The sequence below is a fragment of the Cygnus atratus genome, unplaced genomic scaffold (genome assembly GCF_013377495.2).
Source record: "Cygnus atratus isolate AKBS03 ecotype Queensland, Australia unplaced genomic scaffold, CAtr_DNAZoo_HiC_assembly HiC_scaffold_46, whole genome shotgun sequence".
Classification (NCBI taxonomy): Eukaryota; Metazoa; Chordata; class Aves; order Anseriformes; family Anatidae; genus Cygnus; species Cygnus atratus.
This window is the reverse complement of record NW_026110062.1, coordinates 131,437-148,877: the sequence shown is the minus strand read 5'-3', so window position 1 is coordinate 148,877 and position 17,441 is coordinate 131,437. Positions and strand designations below refer to the sequence as shown.

At 69.0% G+C, this 17,441-nt stretch overlaps 1 protein-coding gene across 2 annotated transcripts; it reads left to right on the top strand.

Annotated features, from left to right (window-relative positions):
• The first annotated feature begins 201 nt into the window (after nt 1–201).
• Nucleotides 202–16,321, top strand: DCAF8 (DDB1 and CUL4 associated factor 8). 2 transcript variants are annotated; one of them, XM_035570744.2, is made up of 13 exons: nt 202–315; nt 6,193–6,263; nt 6,528–7,201; nt 7,841–7,981; nt 8,341–8,435; nt 9,945–10,055; nt 11,928–12,000; nt 12,609–12,666; nt 12,791–12,898; nt 13,322–13,452; nt 14,937–15,056; nt 15,149–15,265; nt 16,185–16,321. In XM_035570744.2, the coding sequence occupies exons 2-13, from the start codon at nt 6,215–6,217 to the stop codon at nt 16,239–16,241; spliced, it is 1,734 nt and encodes a 577-aa protein (XP_035426637.1). In that variant the 5' UTR covers nt 202–315; nt 6,193–6,214; the 3' UTR covers nt 16,242–16,321. The 2 variants fall into 2 exon arrangements, with proteins under 2 accessions (XP_035426637.1, XP_035426638.1); XM_035570745.2 differs by lacking the exon at nt 202–315 and adding an exon at nt 3,449–3,471.
• Nucleotides 16,322–17,441: the final 1,120 nt, after the last annotated feature.

The window sequence follows — 17,441 nt, the reverse complement described above, 5'->3', positions numbered from 1 at the left end:
GCGACCCTACAATAACACGGAGGCGGGGGTTGGAGAAACAGGGGCTACCCCGCAATACCACGGGTCGGCCCTACAATAACACGGGGGGTCACGTGAGGACGCCGCCGTCACGCGGAGGGGCCCGGCAGGGGGCGGGGCCGCCGTTGCCGTGGCGACGCCGGGGGGGGGGCGCGGGGGCCGCTGTCGCGCGGCGGCCGTTGCCGTAAAGCGCGGCGCGGCGCCGTAAAGCGTCCCGCGGAGGCGGCGCTCCAAGATGGCGCTGCGGGCCGGGGGCCGCGGGGGCAGCGCCTGAGCGGCGGCGGCGGCGGCAGTCGGGTCGGTGCGGGGCCCCCGGGCGGGGCGGGGCCCCCGGGAGGGCCGGGGCCTCCCTCCTCCCCTTCCCGGGCCCGGCCTGGCCTCGGTGGCGGTGGCCTGCCCCCCCCCCCCCCCCCCCCCGTACCCCCCCCTCCGTTACCGGGGTTCCCGAGGCCTCCCCCCGGTGCCCCGGGGCCTTGGGGGGGACGGGGGGGGGCCTGGTCCCGCCGTGCCGTTATCGGCCCTCGGGGGGCACGGGGGGGCCCGGCTGGGCCGGGGGAGGGTCTTGGGGGTCCCGGGGGGGTGTTTGGGGGGGGGGGGTCCCGTTCCTCCCGAGGGGGCCCCGTTGATCCCGGGGGGTCGGGGGGGGGCCCGGTGGTCCTGGGAGGGGGCCTGCTGGTATTGGGGGAGGTCCCGGGGGGGTCTGCGGGGACCCAGCTGGTACCGGGGGGGGCGTTTGGGGGGGTCCCGGTGGTCCCGGGGGGTGTCTGGGGGATCCGGGGGGGTCCCGGGTGTCGCTGCCTCTCGGGGGGGGGCTGCGCTGTCCCCATGGGGTCGCCGGTTCCTTTTGGGGGGGGCGCCGGGGGGCGGGGGGGGGGCTGCTCTTCCTCCGTTGCTGCCCCCGGGGTGTTTTTTGGGGGGTCCTGGGGTCCCGGGGGGGTCCCGGTGCCCCTCGGGGGTGGGGGCAAGGGGGGGCTGTGCCGCCCCCACGGGGGCCGTGTGGCCACGGGAGGGCTCCGTGCCCTTCCCAGGGGGTCGTGGGCTTTATTTTGGGGGGGGTCCCCGCTGCCTTCAGGTGGTGCGGAGCCTCTTGGGGGCGCCCAGCGTGTTCGTGCCGCTCCGAGGACCTGCCTGGGGGGGGGGCGGGGGGGGTCCTGGTGCCCCCGGGGGGGTCTCACTGCTTGGGGGGGGCTTTGGGGAAGCCCTTGCTCTGCTGGGGGGGCACTGGAGGGGTCCCTGCGCCCCCACGAGTACCCGTGTGGGGACGTTGTGCGTGACGGGGAGCGCTGGGGGGGGGGGGGGGGTGTATTTTTGCCCCCAGGGCCGGGGGGGGGCGGTATTTTTTGGCGCTCAAGACCAGTTCCCGTTGCCCCAAAGTCCCCTCCGGTCCTTAGGAGGGGGCGCGGGGGGGGTCCCGTCCCCCTCCCCCGCTGCTCCTTGCAGCCCCCGGGGCGTCGTCACCCCTTGGCGGGGGTCACCGGGGGGGGGGGGGTCCCACCTGCCCGCCCGCCCCCACCCCGACCCGTGTCACCCCTGGGGCTTCTCCCCCCCCCCCCTCCCTTCCAGGACGGTCCCCGGTGTCCCCGTGGCGCCGCGGTCCTGGGCCCGGACCCCCCCAGCCCCCCCCCCCTCCCCCCCCCGCCACCGGGCCTCGACCGCTGCCGGCGATCCCTCGGCGCCGCCGCGCAGGTGAGTCGGGCACGGGGCTCGGTGCTGCCTCCCAGTTAGGGCTTTAAACTGGGGCGCGGGGCCTTACTGGGATCTCCTCCGTACCCCCCCCATCCCCCCCCCCCACCGTGTCCCCTCCCCGGGGAGCTGGGGCCTCCGTCCTCACGGCCGCCGGGTGGGAAGGGAGCGGGCTGCGTGCCGAGGTCCTCGTTAACCGCGGTTAATTAGGGGCAGAGCCTCGCTGTCCCACGCTTCTCCCACCAAGAAAAGCCCCTCGGGACCGCCCCCCCCCTCCCTCCCCCCCCCCCCCCCCGGTGAAGCACCCGGGAATTGGGGGGCGCCGAGGGGCTGGGGGGCGGCTGTGGGTGCTGCGTCCCCAGAGAGGGGTCGTGGGGAGCCGTTAATTAATCGGGGGGAGAAATTAATCGGGGATCTCCCTGGGATTACCGGGGGGGGGGGGGGCGCTTAATGAGTGCCCCCGCCAGGCTCCCCGGTGACCCCGTAATGAGGCAGAGCTCCTCGGGTTTCTGGGCACGGGGGATCCGAGGGGGGTTCCCCAAATTTCGGGGGCCGGAGGTGGAGGCGGCCTCTCCTCCCCCCCCCCCCACTGGAACCGTTCCGGGGGAGAGCTCGGGGGGGCTCCCGGAGCCCCCCCCCCCACCCCGTAGGACCGGGGCCGCCGCCGCCGTCCCGGCCCGATGAGGAAACTTTCCTTAAATAGAAGCGGCTCGGAGGAGCCCGGCGCGGGCGGGGGGGGACCCGGCGGAAACCACGGCGCGAGGCCGCAGCGCGGTGACCCCCGGGCGTCCCGGTGGGGTGGGGGGGGTTGGAAACGGGGGGCGAGGGGCTCCCGGTTGGACTGAAGCCCCCCCCCCGGTCTCCCGGGGGGCGCCTTCAGGGAGCCCAAACGCTGCCGGGCGGGCGTTTGTAGCGCTGAGTAAATGTTTCGGTGACGGGCTGCTCGGGGCCGGAGCGGCTGCAAACGCCCGGTTAGGCCCGGTTAAACGCCCGGTTAGGCGTGGTTAGGCCCGGTTAAACGCCCGGTTAGGCCCCGTTAAACACCGGGCTTCCAGCCGTAAACCCCCCCCCGTGGCGCGTCCCCCCGGTGCCGGCGTAGGAGCGAGCGGCAGGTCCCGGGCGGTGCCGCGTGGGGGACACGGGGCCGGGAAATCCCCCGGGGGAATCAGCCCCCCGGTGGGGGGGGGGGGGAACGGCCCCCGAGAAGCCCCCCGAGTCCGTGGTCGCTCGGAGCCGTCCCAGGGGACCCCCCGCGGAGGTGCCGCCGCGGCACCCGGGGGTTTTGGCGCGCCGAGAGAGGTTTTCAGGGCCCTCGCAAGGGCGCCGGAGGAGCTCCGGGCGCGTGAGGCTCGCGGCGCTGATCCTGTCCAGATGCCGCCGCCGGGGAGCGGCGGAACCTGGGCACAGCCCCCGGGGTCGCCTCCCTGCGGCTCCCAGCACCGCGGCTCAGCACCGCGTGCCCGGGGGATCGGGCCGGGCCCGTTCCAGCGCCCGCTGCCTGTCCTCCTTCCTTCGGGCTGCCGGTAACCGCGTCGGTGACGAGCCGGGGGCCGCCCGCTCGCCTCCCTCTCCCCGCGAGAGGCCTCGAGGCAGGCGCCGAGCGTCCCCGGGGCTCCCGGCCGGCCGGGGACGGGGAATTGGGCGCTCCTGGCGCCAGCCCCGCCGCCGTTCCCTCGTTCCCTGCCGCGGATCCCCCGCGCCCGGGTCGCGTTCCTCGTCCGCTCGGGGCCCCGCGGGGGCCTCCTTCGGCAGCAGCCGTGGCCGGGCGAGGTAAGGCCCCTGCCCGCGGAGGGTGCTGGGCTGGGCGCAGCGCTCCGCCACCGCCGCGGGCTGGGGGCTCCCCGCCTTCGCCCCTCCCGCTTCCTCCGGCCCCGAAGCGCCGCCGCCGCTGGCTCCCCGCGGGGGGCTCGGGGCCGGCCCCCCTGACAGCAACAGCCCCAGCCCCTCGGGGCCGGCTTGTTCAGAGCTCCCAGGTGCGGAAGGCGGCCGGGGCCAGCGGCATTCCCCTCCCGCAGGGTTCGAGGAAGGGATTCCTCCCCTCCCAGGGGGAGTTCCTCGTCCCTCACCTCGGCGGCAAGGCTGCCGCGACGCGACGTTCATGACTGATCCCGACGTTAATGACTGATCCCGCAGGTCGTTAGGCGGGGGGGAAGTCGCTTCCGACGAGCCAAGTCCAAGGCCCGGCTCCTCTCGCCGGCGACGAGACTCCTGCGGCCGTTTGGGTTTAACGGCTCCAAGGGCAAAAGGCGCTGGGTTCTGGGGCAGGAGCCGCCTGCCGGAGCAGAAGTCCGCGTGGTGGCGGGCCCGCGGTCCCCTCGTTCCCCAGGACCGGGAGTTAATTGCTGGGAGTTAATCGCTACCGGCAGCGTGGCTGAGCCCATCCCGTAGGCAGGCCCGGTGACGGCGCCCTGCGGGAGCGGAGCCGCCGCGGGCCACGGAGGTAGCGCAGACCCAGCCCCGTGGGGCTCCGAACCGGGCAGAATCTGGCCCTGCCCCAGGACGGCAGCACCGGGAGCAGCTCCGGTGCCGTGCAGGGTCCGCAGCCGACCCCCGGCGCCCCGCGGGGCCAGCTCGAGTCACCCCGCGGGCGATCCCCCGGTGCCTCGGGGTGCCAGCGCCGCTCTGCCCCGGTACGCGGGAGGGTGCTGAGCACCTGAGGGCGCAGGGCGGCCTCGTGCTGCCTGTCCCCACTGCGCGGGTGCTGAGCTGGGGCGCTCAGGCCAAGGCTCGGGGTCGTGCCCACGTCTGGGCTCGTCTCCGTCCCTCTCCCCCTCTCCTCGGTTCCGCCGCCCTCACGGGGCGCTGCGCAGCCGTCGCGTGGTGCTGGCAGCCCCGCTGGGGAGCGGTTAAGGCGGGAGCTGCACAAACCACTTCGCTTTTTCCTTCGCTTTTTCCTTCGCTTTTTCCTTCGCTTTTTCCTTCGCTTTTTCCTTCGCTTTTTCCTTCGCTTTTTCCTTCTCCGCTCCCGCCTCTGGTGCTGAGCTAGCGGCCGCAGCTCTCAGGCTCGCGGCGAGCTCGGTGGCATGAACTCGGCGTCCGCACAAGCGCTCCCGCGTTTCGAGAGCCTCTGCCACAGCCGGCTGTCCCCGCGGGGCGGTGGCGGGGCCGCAGGGTGCCCGCCGTGTCCCCGGAGGGGCCGCTGTGCACCGCTGACGCTGCCCGTGCCGGATTCCAGCCCCGGCGCGTGCCGAGCTCGGCCCCGCTCCGTCCCCTCGCCTCCTGTTTGTGGCAGGGACGCGAGCGGCGGCCTTCGAGGAGCAGGTGGGAGCCACGCGAAGCGCTCGGGGCCGAGGGTTGGATAAATCTCGCCGGGGGCGCGAGGCGTCCGGGCCGCGGGGAGCACGGGCAGGGCCAAGCCCGCTCCTAAATCACCCGGCTCCTCCGGGCTGGAGGCGGCGGACGCGGCCGGGGCGTTTTGCCTTCTTTGGCCCGCAGCTCTGTGGGGCCGAGGCTGGCGGGAATTCCCGGTTAAGCCCCGATCGGAGCTCACGCCGTCCTGCTCTGGGTGTCCCCCCCCCGCCGCGTGTCAGCGGGGCGCCCCTGGCTGCCCTCAGGGAGCCCGCCGAGAGCGAGCGGCTCCACCAGCAAGGGCCTAAAAATAGACGGGAAGCAAAGAACGAGCAAAGCCTACGTAAAATGTTTTTATTTTTCCGCCACCTTGGCAAAACCGCTGCCGCTCGTGACTCCGCTTCGTTTCCCTCCCGCGCCCCGGCGAGGTGACATCCCCCAGAGCCCCCCGGGGGCGGCGCGGCCTCGCTGCCTGGTGCCGGGACCAGGGCGGCGGGGAGCCCTCGCCCCTCGCCGCGGTTTCTGCGCGGGGGGGACCCGCGGGAGGTGCTGCCCCCGGGCGCTTCACGGGGACGGCCCCGGCTGCCCCCAGCTCCGCTCGCCCCGTCCGGCAGCGTCGTCCCCTCGGCGGCAGGGGGAGAGCGGCCCCTCGGCGGTGCTGGGAGGGCTCTGAGCGTGGGGAGAGGCTTTAAAACCTGTCGCTGGGGGTTGGAAAAAATAAATAAATAAATAAATAAAACCTCCTCTCGAGCAGCTCTGAGCTGGCTGCCCACGGCCTGCAGGTGCCAAGATGTTTCTCGGCGCCGCGGCTCGCGTTTGAGGCGCCCGTCCTGCTGGAGGGAAAGCCGCCGACTCCTCGTGTTCTGAGCGGGGCCGGGGAAAGCGCTGGCCTCGGGGCGAAGCAGGGACGGGGCGCGGGGGGCACCGACACGGAGCTGCCTCCCCCTGCGGGCTCGTGGGTGGAGAGGGGCTGGTGGGCGCTGCCCGGCAGCGGGTGCCTGGAGGCCGGGGGGCGTTGGGGGTGGGGTTTGGGGCTCAGCGAGCCCCTCTGCCCCCCCCCCTCAGGAGCGTGGGGTCCCTCCGGTGACGTTCCGCTCAGGAAGCGGAGCCCTCGAGAGCGGCCGCGAGTGAGCGGGGGGCTCTGGTCCCTGCCCCTGCCGGCTGCCCGAGCTCCAGCTTCTGCTCTCTCCCTCTCACTTTCAGGGGGAGCGCGCGGGGCAGCGAGATGTCAGACAGAGGGAGCAGCATGGACGGGAAGACGGACATCGTCAACGGTGAGTGCGGGGCGCGGGCTGCCCCTCGTGGGGGCTTCTGTCCCAGGGGGGTGTCCCTTGGGAGGTGTCAGCGGTCGGAGGCGGTGGGAACAGGGACAAACTCGGTGTGAAGTCGGGTGCTGTGGGCTGGCGCTGGGCACCGAGCGGAGGCTGGATGGCTGGGGGCTCGTTCCCGCTGCCCACCCGCCCTGCGCGGGGACGAGGGGGGGCCCTGGGAGACGTGGCTCTGCTGGGGAAGCTCACGGCGTCGTCTGCACCGCGCAGGCAGCTTGTCCAGCAGCCCGGAGGAGATGTCGGCTGAGGAGGGCCGAGAAACCTCCTCCGGCATCGAGGTGGAGGCCTCCGACCTCAGCCTGAGCCTGACGGGAGACGACGTGGGGCCCAACCGCACCAGCACCGAGAGCCGGGACACGGACACGGAGAGCTCGGGGGAAGAGAAGGACTCTGACAGCATGGACGACACGGGGCACTACTCCATCAACGAGGAGAGCCGGGCCCTTGACCGGTCGCACTCGGAGGAGGAGGAGGAGGAGGACGAAGAGGAGGAGCAGCGGTCCCACCGCCGCGCCCAGCGCAAACGCGCCAACCACGAGCAAGACTCCTCGGACGACGAGCAGGCGCTGGAGGACTGGGTGTCCTCGGAGACCACGGCGCTGCCCCAGCCCCGCTGGCAGGCGGTCCACGCCCTGCGCGAGAGGGAGCTGGGCTCCAGCTCCCGCTTCGTCTACGAGGCCTGCGGCGCCCGCGTCTTCGTGCAGCGCTTCCGCCTCCAGCACGGCCTCGAGGGCCACACGGGCTGCGTCAACACCCTGCACTTTAACCAGCGCGGCACGTGGCTGGCCAGCGGCAGCGACGACCTCAAAGTGGTGGTGTGGGACTGGGTCCGCAGGCAGCCGGTGCTGGAGTTCGAGAGCGGCCACAAGAGCAACGTCTTCCAGGTGAGGAGGGCGCGGGGACGGTCCTCAGGGTCCGGGGTGCTGGGGAGAGCCCCTTCTGGGCCCTCTGTGGCGCAGCGGGCACTTACCTGCTGTAGGGGCGTGCGCGATGTCCCCCTGTGATGCTGTGCAGGGCGGGAGAAGCGTATTTTTAAAGCTAAGGGCCGGCTGGAAGGATCCAGCGGCGGTAACCAGCCACCAAAACTTCCCCGTGTGCCCTAAAAATCTGCCGTCCCGTGGCACCCTGCCTGCGATGGGTGTCCCACGCGGCTGGGACTCCCCAGCCCCAGCTCTGGGAGCAGCCGGAGGATGCCGGGCCGTGCGGTGCCGTGCCACGGCTCTGCCACCGCCAGAGGGGGCCCGGAGCATCGGGCTCGGCCCCGCGCAGCCGCAGCCTGGAGGGGCGCTGGGACCACCAGCACCTTCCCACGTCCCCACCGTGCTCTCAGCTCTCCGAAAAGAGCCGGGGGTGGTCTCTCAGCCAACCCAGCCCGTCGAGCCGGGGCTCTGCAGGCAGAGCTGCCGGGACAGGGCAGGGCGTGAGGATGCGCCCCTCCAGGTCCCGTCCTCTCTGGTCCTTGAACGTACGCGCACGCCCGCGCCCTGGCTTTCGAAGCAGCCCCTCCGCTTGCTCTCTTGCAGGCCAAGTTCCTCCCCAACAGCGGCGACTCCACGCTAGCCATGTGTGCTCGCGACGGCCAGGTCCGCGTGGCTGAGCTCTCCGCCACCCAGTGCTGCAAAAACACCAAGCGCGTGGCGCAGCACAAAGGAGCCTCGCACAAGGTGAGCCCCCACCGGCCTCCGCGGGGGGCCCCGCGCCCCGTAACGCCCACGGGCCCTCCCCGCTGGACGAGGCTGCCGGGAATACCGGCGGCAGAGCCGTGCCTCCCTCGGGCGGCTGTGGAGGGACCGGTCCTTAAATATTTCTTACCGACTGCCCTCATTTCCGAGGGGTGAGGGCCCGTTGCTCTTGGGCAGCAGCAGCACGGAACGAGGAGGGCCTCTGGGGCCTGTAACGAAGCAGAGGGACAAGCGCACAGCTGCGGGGTTTGGGGGCTCCTGTTGGTGGTTTACTGGGAGAAAGGAATCTTACCACTTTGTCGGGTAAAAAGGGAACCAATGCCCAAGTATTTATCTTCCAGCTGGCCCTAGAACCGGATTCTCCATGCACTTTCCTATCAGCAGGTGAAGATGCTGTAGTCTTCACCATTGATCTGCGGCAAGACCGGCCTGCCTCGTGAGTATCTCTCTCCCCGCTCCTGCTGCGAGAACCGGGGGGAGGGCGAGGGTCACTCGGTCGCGTAGGGCTGAGGGTCCCGCTGCTGGGTTTGGGACGCTAGGTTGTGCGTGAGGCAGGATCAGGCAGGAGAGCTCCTGGGTCGGGAGGAGCGGCGTCAGGACCTCACGTGGGTCCGGCCATCCTGCACGAGGATGTGGCCAGGAGCCTCGTTAATCAGGGTGCTTGAACCCTCATCCTCTGGCAGGATGAGGCCCCTCGGGGCCCGTTCAGCTCGGGGGCAGCAGTCACGCCGGTGCTGTGGGTCCTGGCCCCCGGCTCCTCCGGGTGCTCGGGGAGCAGCCCAGAGGCTGCCGACTCGCAGCCCCTCCGTGCTGGCGGCAGCGCAGAGCCCGGAGTTTGTCTGACTCGCTCGTCGCACGAACGCTATCGCTGTTAATTGGAAGACAATAATTAGCGAGCAGCTGGGCGGTGCGTGCTGGATCGTAACCTGTGCGGCAGCGGGATCTGGCGTTCCTGACAAGCTTCCAAACTAAATCCGCGGCGGGTATTCGAACAGCCGCCTGGTTCTGACAGCGTGGTACTTTTCCAGCGTAGCGGAATATTGTTTTGGAGCTGATCCTGCTTAAAAGCGAGCGCTTCGGAGCTCGTCCCCCGGTGCTTTGGTTTTATTTGTGTGTGCAAGTGCTTCTGTCCGCAGCCGTACGCCCATCTGTTTCATAACCGGGGCAAAAACTGCCGGGGCGTTTAATCCTCGTCCCTTCCCCCCCCTCTATTCGCCGGGTCGGTTTGGAAAGGAGGCTGTCGGTCAGCACGCGGCAGTGGGTCCGTCCCCCCTCGTCCCTCGCGGGGATCCACGCTGCTGTTTGGGTTCGGTGCAGGGAGCTGTCAGCGTGCGCGGGGGGAGCCGCTCCGGAGGCAGGGCGTGCAGGCAGCCCGTAGGCAGCTCCCATCTTTCATTAAGCCGAACGGTATAATTAGAAGAAAGACAAGCTTTGGAGCTCGCTGTTCCTTCTTGAGGATGCTGCCTCGGTTTGTGTTCGTGTCTACAGAGCCTAAATATTGAGCCCAGACTCCTGGGGGAGGGGAGCTGCTGTGCGTCGGATTTCGTTAAATCTGGGCCTTGTTACAGCGAGATGGGTGGGGAGAAATAACAGCAGAGGGTTTCGGCTGTGGAGTTAAGCTGATTCCGCTCTCGCTGCTGGCTGTCCGGCTCCATCAGGCTTCAGCCTGGGCCGTGAAACCCTTCAGACATTTTTGGAGGCAAACGCCAGGGAATGATTTCACCCTGCGCTGTTTGACTCGCAGACAGAGCATGTGCTCGCTTCGGTTTGGAAGCTGAAATGCTTGGGTGGTTTTTGCTGTTTTTGCGTTGTTTTTTTTTTTTTTTTTTCTCTGGGAGTGAGTAAGAGGCTCGCGGAGCTCCTGCATTTCCCATCTGGACCCTGTTTTGAATTCGAGGTGGATTTTTTTTGTTGTTTTGTTATTATTATTCCTCATCTCTTAAAGGAAACTGGTTGTGACAAAGGAAAAGGAGAAGAAAGTGGGTCTGTACACCATCTACGTGAACCCAGCTAACACCTACCAGTTTGCTGTGGGAGGCAGAGATCAGTTTGTGAGGTGAGTCTGTGCTGAGGCTGGGTGAGCCGAGCCCCCGAAACGGACGTGAGCGTCCCCGGGGGGCTCGCCTGGCGCCCAGCCAGCTCCGACGTCCCCCCTAGGGCCACTTGTGGCTCGGACCATTAATGCCTCCAAAGCCCGTTCTCCCATAAGCAGCACGAAGGCAGGTGGGATTAGCAGAGGAGGATTCGGATCCTTTGAGGTTTAGCGCTGGGATCCAGTGTCCAGCGCGCCCTGGGGCTGGGACAGCCTTTCCCCAGGGACCAGCGGTTCTCCTAACGAGCTTCAGCTAAATCTCCTCCCGCTCCCCAGCCGGCCCGCAGTGCCCAGCGTGCATCAGAGGCGAGGTGAAGGCTCGGGGAAGCTCTTGGCTTCCGCAGGACTGAGCTCCTGAAGTGGCAAATGCAAGCCCCCGACACTTCCTCCTCTTAATTAATTGAAGTCTTCCTGAACTTGCTTAGTCGAAAGCTCCTCCAGAGCTGCGTTGGGAAGGAAGCCCTCGCAGCTCCTCTTCCTCCCATCCCCACGGTGCTGTGGCTTTGCCCGTGGGAGCCCACGTCCTCCCCTCGTGCCCCTGCCTCCCCGTGAAGCCCCCAGCCAGGGATCGTTCCCCTGCGGAGCTGAAGGCACGGCACGCACAGCTCTGATCCCGTGGGGCATCCTCCGCCCCCAGCTGCGGGCTGTTTCCTCCGTCCCTCCTGCCTTCAGGTCTCCCTTCTCTGGCCTCTGAGGTGCTCAGGGCAGCGTCCTCCTGTGCTGGAGCTGGCTGCCTCCGTGGCTCCCACATCAGCGCGGAGCTCCCCCAGAGCTGGGGGGGGGGATAAACCACGATTATTTGGCACCTGCTTTTGGCAGAGGCTCGTGGCCCACGGCGAGCAGCTCCAGCACAAGCACCTGCAGTGAACGGAGCTGGCTTTCCATTTTGTTCCTGCCCGTGTCCTGTCCCGAGCTTCGAGGCCTTCCAGAAGGGCTGCTGAGCCCCCTGCCGAGCAGTGCCAGCAGCCAGAGCCGAGGCTTTTGCCTGAAGGCTTCCCTTGCAGCCACCCCGTGGGCTTTGCGGCTCCCCGAGGCTCAGCAGAGCCGCGGTGTCGCTCGGCTCCCTGCGGATGCGTTGGGGCCGCGGCTCCCCGCCGCCAGGATTGCTCGTGCAGCGTCAGCTCCCCGGAGCGACAGCCCCGCGGGCGTCTGGCGTGCCGGCAGCATCTCCCGGGGCGCCGGGCACGCAAACGCTTCACACGTGGGCTCTGCAGGCTGCTCACGAGCAGCAGCGCCGGTGTCGAGCTAGCTCAGCGGCTTTTGGAAGAGCCCTCAGCGCAGCTTCCCCTCCCTCCTGCTTTCTGCTGCCTTTCCCTGCCGTGTCCTGAGCCACATTCCTCCTCCCTGCCCTGCCCGGGGCGGCTCCCGGTGCGCTCCCACGTCAGGTTAAGCGCTCCCGTGGGACCCCGAGGAGTCCAGGCCAGCCCAGGATAAGGGTGGTGGCGGTCACGTCCCCCTTGCCAAGCCGTCTCCGGGCTGACAACCCCGAATGCAGGCCGTGGCCTCTGTGCACCCGGGCTTTGACATTGTCACGTGCCACCAGACGGTGCCCCCGACGTAATTAGGGGTGACGTTAAGCTGCTTTGGCCGCGACTTCTGCCAGCCCCGGCCGCTTGCAGCTCCGCAGATCCCTGGCGAGGGCTGGAGCCTGCGGCCAGCATCAGGGCAGGTCTTGGCCACGGAGCGGGGTCGGAGGTGGCAGCTCCGCGGTGGGGCAGAGCCGTCCCTGCCTCCTGCCCGTAGGGGTGGGCAGCGCTCGCCCTCCGTGCTCCTCGGCTCTGCCCGAGCGTCGCTCGCGTCTCGGGCGAGTGTCCCACGTCTGCCGTCCCTCCCCAGGATCTACGACCAGCGGAAAATAGACGAGAATGAAAACAACGGCGTGCTGAAGAAGTTCTGCCCCCACCACTTGGTGAGCGCTCGCTTCCATGGGGCGACGGGCTGGGGCACGTGGCTGGGGCACCGTGGGGACATCCAGCAGTGGCCGTCGGCTCTCGTTGGCCATCGTGGCCGGGCAGATGGTGGCCCCGTGGCCTCTGCGTGCCGCCTCTGTGCCTGGCTCAGGGCGTGCTGAGCCCAGGGGACGCGTGGCTGCAGGGGACCGTGGTGCTGTGGGACGAGCAAGGCACAGACGGGGTCTGCCCGGGGTCTGGCGCAGGCGGCGCTGGAGCCTGCGGTGGGGCCGGATCCGCAGAGCGCTCCCCGGGGAGCTGCGCTGAGGAGAGGCCGAGGAGCGCTCGCTGGCCAGGCCTCTCACGGGCTTCCTGCCTGGAAACCAGCGAGGGAAGCCGGAGAAACGGCCTGGCTTTTTTTTTTTTTTCTTATATTTTTTTCTGACCCAAATCTTCCAGTGTCCGCAAAGCCCACCCCCGGCTTAGGAAGGCGCAGCGCCTTGGTGCTGGCTGTAAGATGGCCGCAGAGCAGTAACGCGCACCCCGAGCCCTGCAGCGCGCGGCCGGTGCGGGTTGTGGCCTCGGAGGGAGGAGGAGATGGGATGGGAGCTGTGTGTGGTTTCCCTAGGTAAACAGCGAGTCCAAAGCTAACATCACCTGCCTCGTGTACAGCCACGACGGCTCGGGTGAGTACAGCCCTGCCCTGCCGGCACTGCGGTGCCCGGAGCCCTGCGGTGGCAGCACGGTGCCGTGGCAGAGGCCACCTCCGCGGGCTCACCCCCAATGCCCCTCTCTTCCTTCTCACTCCAGAGCTGTTGGCCAGCTACAACGACGAGGACATCTATCTCTTCAACTCCTCGCACAGCGACGGGGCCGAGTACATCAAGAGGTACAAGGGACATCGCAACAACGCCACGGGTAAGGGCGGCCGGGCCGGGGTGGCTCCTGCAGGCAGCAGGGACAGGGCTCGGAGGCTTCTCCCGGCCCCCTGCCAGCCCCTCCACCTCTGCAGCCCTTTCCCCATCAGCATGCGGGGGCCGGGGGGCTGGGCCGAGGCTTTGGGGCAGGCTGGTTTTGGGGAGCCGTCCCCAGAGCAACCCGGATGGGTAAACGCCCGCTTTGAGCCCATTTCTGCAGCTCCGCGCGTCTCATCCTCCTCTCAAAGACCCTTAACACAAACTCTTGGGCTTGCAAAGAATGAGCTATTGTGTGTCTGGGGACGGAAGAGATCCACGCCGGTAACCTTGGAAACTCGCTGGCTGCCAGGCAGGAAGCGAATTCATGGCAGGGAGCGCTGCCCGGCTCCTGATGGCCTCGGGCTGCTTGTTTCTCTCCTTGCAGTGAAAGGCGTCAATTTTTACGGCCCAAAAAGCGAGTTTGTGGTGAGCGGCAGCGACTGCGGCCACATCTTCCTGTGGGAGAAATCGTCCTGCCAGATCGTGCAGTTCATGGAGGGCGACAAGGGCGGCGTGGTGAGTTCGCCTGGGGCTGCGCCCCGCGCGTCCCCCCCGGGCCGCTGGCTGCCCTCCGGTTCCTCGCTACACCGCTCCTACACCACTCCTACACCATTTTTCCTCCCCTTTTCGCACGTCCCCTTGAATTCCCACCAGAAGCCAAGCAGGGTCCGTGCCAGCTCGCACAGCCGCGTCCCTGGGGTGCTCAGCACCTCCCCGCCGTCCTGCGGGCTTCGGCGTCACCGTCCCCATGGTTGTGGGCAGGGAGCTGCGAGCTGCCCTGCCCCTGCGCTGCTCAGAGGGGAGCCGAGCTCCCAGACGGCTCCGGTGGGGAATAAATCAGAGTAAAAATCGCCGCCGGGTGCTTGTAAGCAAAGACCGCGGAGCCGTGGGGACGCCCGAGCTGCGGGGCCGGCTCCGGGCGCTGCTCCCTGGGGGTTTTGCAGCTGCGCGGTGTGCAGGAAAAGGCCGCAGCTGCACCGGGGTCGGCCCTGCGCCGAATTTCCCAGGCTCTGGGCCGGCCGCGGTCAGGTCCCAGGCGGCCGCTGCCTCTGCACCAGCTTCTGCTGGCGGGGGGGGGGGGAGCTTTGCCCATTTTGGCCCCCCCCCCCACTGGGCTGAGAGCCAGGGCAGGCTCGGAGGTGTCTGGGCACTGCCTGTCCCCAAGGGGCACAGGGACTGGGAGAGGAAGGGACGCCCTAGGGGCACCCCTGGGGCTGCGGGTGCCAGGTTTTGGGTGGGCATCGAGGGGGGTGGGGGGGCTCCCAGTGCAGGACCGGTCCCGAGGTGGCTGCGGTGGCTCTGTCGCGTCCCCACGTCCCTCTGGGGCTCGTCGTCCCCAGCGCCCTCCCTGCGGCCACCCCGGTCCCGCGCTCGCTCCCCCGCCGGCCCCACAGTCGCCTTTTGTCTGGGTGGCCGCGGCCCCGTGCCAGCGCCTGGCGGCCGCTGGCACTGCCACCCCCAGCCAGCACCACCGGGACCGGGCAGGATCCGGCCTCGCTGCGGGTCCCTCGCCGGGCTGGGCTCCTCCGCTGTCCCCTCCGCTCCCTGCCGGGCTCTGGCTTTTCCCTTTTCTTTCCCTCTCTCCCCCCTCTTTTGTTGCTCCCGCCGCGCCGGGCTTTCAGCGCTGGGCGCCCCGTGCATTATTCAGGGCTCACCGAGCCCTTTCTGCCTTCTGCTCGCAGCCCTGGGAGCCGCGGCGCGGGGACGGCTCCGCGCTGGCAGCGGCCCAGGGGCTGGTGGCGCGGGGAGGGGGGGGCACGGGCAGCCCCCGGGACTGCGGCAATGCCGCCCCCCCCCCAGCGGGTTTGGGGTCGCCTCCATCTCCCCTGTTTAAGGACTCGGGGTAACGAGGCTGCCCCGCTGCCCCCACCCCAGCTTGGGCTGTGCCCCCCCGCTTTGGGGACAAGGGGACGGGTTGGGGGCCATCGGCCTCACCGGTGGTGCTGGTTGCGGTCCCCACGGGGCCGGCCATCACGTTGTTCCCCCCCCCGCCCCCCCAGGTGAACTGCCTGGAGCCGCACCCCCACCTCCCCGTCCTGGCCACCAGCGGCCTCGACCACGATGTCAAGATCTGGGCGCCCACGGCCGAGAACCCCACCGAGCTCACCGGCCTCAAGGAGGTGAGACCCCGGCCCCGGGGCGAGGCGGGGGCTCGCGGACCCCAGCCCCTGACCCCTTCCTCCCCCCCCCCCCAAATTTTGGGTGGCCGCAGGTGATCAAGAAGAACAAGCTGGAGCGGGACGAGGACAGCCTGCACCACACCGACATGTTCGACAGCCACATGCTCTGGTTCCTCATGCACCACCTCCGACAGCGGCGTCACCACCGGGTAGGTGCCTCCTCATCCTCCTCGTCCTCCCGGGGAGCACCGGGACCGTGCCCCCCCAGCTTCCCTCCCCCTCAAACCCCTTCCTCTCGGACCTCCTCCCCCCCCCCCCCCCCCCCCCAGCAGCGCCGACGGGAGCCCGGGGCACCGGACGGCGACTCGGACGAGTCCCCCAGCTCCTCCGACACCTCGGATGATGAGGAGGAGGGCCCGGACCGGGTGCAGTGCATGCCCTCATGAGCCCCCCCCCCACCCCCCCGAGCCCCGGGGCGGCGGGGGGGCTCCGGGCACCTCCCTACTAACACTTTGAGCTTTTTATTGACATGTTAAGGACACCCGCCCCCCCCCCCCCCCCCCCACCGCCCCTTCCTCCTCAGCCTCGCAGCCCCAGCCCACCCCTGGGGACAGCGCCGCAGCCCCCGGGGGGGGCGGGGGGGGGTTGGGCACGTTGCCCTCCCCAGGACCCCCGCGGCGACGGGAGGGAGCGGGGGGGGGATTTTTGCATTGAAGTTCCCAGCAGGAGCGTGGCCCCTCCCCCCCCCCCCCGCCCCCCGTCCCTAGGAGTGCCCCCTCCCTCCCCATTCCCCTTCCTGCTGGGGGGGGGGGGGGGGTATGGCCCCTGTCCCCCTCCCCACACCAGCCCCTGCGTTCTTCAGGGCTCTCCCCCAGCCTTGGGGGGGCTCTGGCCGGTGGCCCCCCCCCCCCTCCTCCAACCCCCCCAGGGCTGTGTCCCCCCCTTCCCCCCCCCCCCCCCCCCGCCACAGGGGTGTTTGCAGAGAGATGCTTGTCTAGTTTGTACATATCAGTGATTTGCACTTGGTTTGGCCCCCCCCCACGCCCCCCCCCCCCCCAGGTCAGTGGCCGGAGCCCGGGGTGGGGGGGGTGGGGCAGGAAGGTCCTTTAATTTTCTGTTACTTTTAAGGAGAACTCTTCTTTGGGGAGCGGCGGCGAGGGCTCCCCGCCACTCGTAGAGGCCTAATTTTATATGTATTAAAACCAAATCGAACTTGGATGTTATCAAGTTAAAATTATTGTAAAAGTTTGAATATATATTATATATAAATGCAATAAAAGCCAGCGGAGAGAGGCCGAGGGCTGCGTCTCCCCTTCCCTCGGCTCCCCTCCTCTTCTCCCTTGCCCCCCCCCCAGCACTTTGACCCCCCCCCCCCCGAGCCAGTTCTATTTTACCCCTTTTTGCTGTGTTTTCACCCCAATTCCCCCCCCCACAGAGCCACGCGACCCTCCAGAGCGGGTTTCATCTCCATCTCTTTATAGGAGCTGTACACAGTCAGCGCGGTCGGGGGGGGGGGAGAGAAGGGACGGTGCTGCCCCCCACCCGCATCCCAGCCGGGGCAGGGGGGCACCAGGTACGCCCCTCCCGTGGGATCGCGGGGTGGGGGGGTCCCAAACAGTCATTTTGCAACAAGAGACAGAGGTTTTTTGGGGGTGGGGGCTGTTCTGGAGCCGGTAAATGGGGGGGGGGGGGGGGGACACACGAGCCGGGGGCCGCACGCAGGCGCTCTGCGGGTTTTAGCTTTTATTAAATAAAATATATTAACATAAACTCTCTCCAGTGACACCCCCCCCCCCGCTTTGCTAGCCCCCCCAGGTTAGTAGCTAGAGCTGTTGACCCCCCCCCCAAATACCCCTTCGGAGCCCCACTCTGCTGGGGGCTGGGCCCATTTCTGCCCCCCCCTCAGTACAGTGCCGGGGGAGGCTGGAAGGACACCCCCACCCCCCCCCGTCAGCCTGGTTGGTTTTTGGGGGGGGATCTTCCAGTTCTGCGTGCCCCCCTCCCCCCCAAAGCAAAGTGGAGCTTTATTTTTTTTGGGGGGGGGGGGGGGGTGTCTTATACTGGAGCTTTCCCCCGTGCACTGAGGGGGATGGTGGGGGGCTCTGGGGTGCCCCCCCCCCCATTAAATCACCACCCAGCACAGGGGCTCCCACTGCCCCCCCCCCCATGTCACCTCCTCGACCCCCTTCCACTGCAGCCCCCCCAGGGTGGGGGGGGCACACTGCAAATGTGCCCCCTCCCCTCCCCCATGGTGCTGAGTCCTGACAACCTCTCAGCCTCCAGCCTGCCCGGGGGGGGTCCACACAGGACCCCCCCCCATCCATACAGCACTGCTGCTCTCCTCCATCCCGACGTGCCCCCTCCTTCGTCCTTGTGCCCCCCCCA

Bases quoted from the DNA above. Each gene is read 5' to 3' on its own strand.
- DCAF8 (XM_035570744.2), top strand. From the start codon at position 6,215: ATGTCAGACAGAGGGAGCAGCATGGACGGGAAGACGGACATCGTCAAC. The intron at 6,264-6,527 runs GTGAGTGCGGGG...TGCACCGCGCAG, and splicing joins GAAGACGGACATCGTCAACG to GCAGCTTGTCCAGCAGCCCG. The intron at 12,667-12,790 runs GTGAGTACAGCC...TTCTCACTCCAG, and splicing joins GTACAGCCACGACGGCTCGG to AGCTGTTGGCCAGCTACAAC.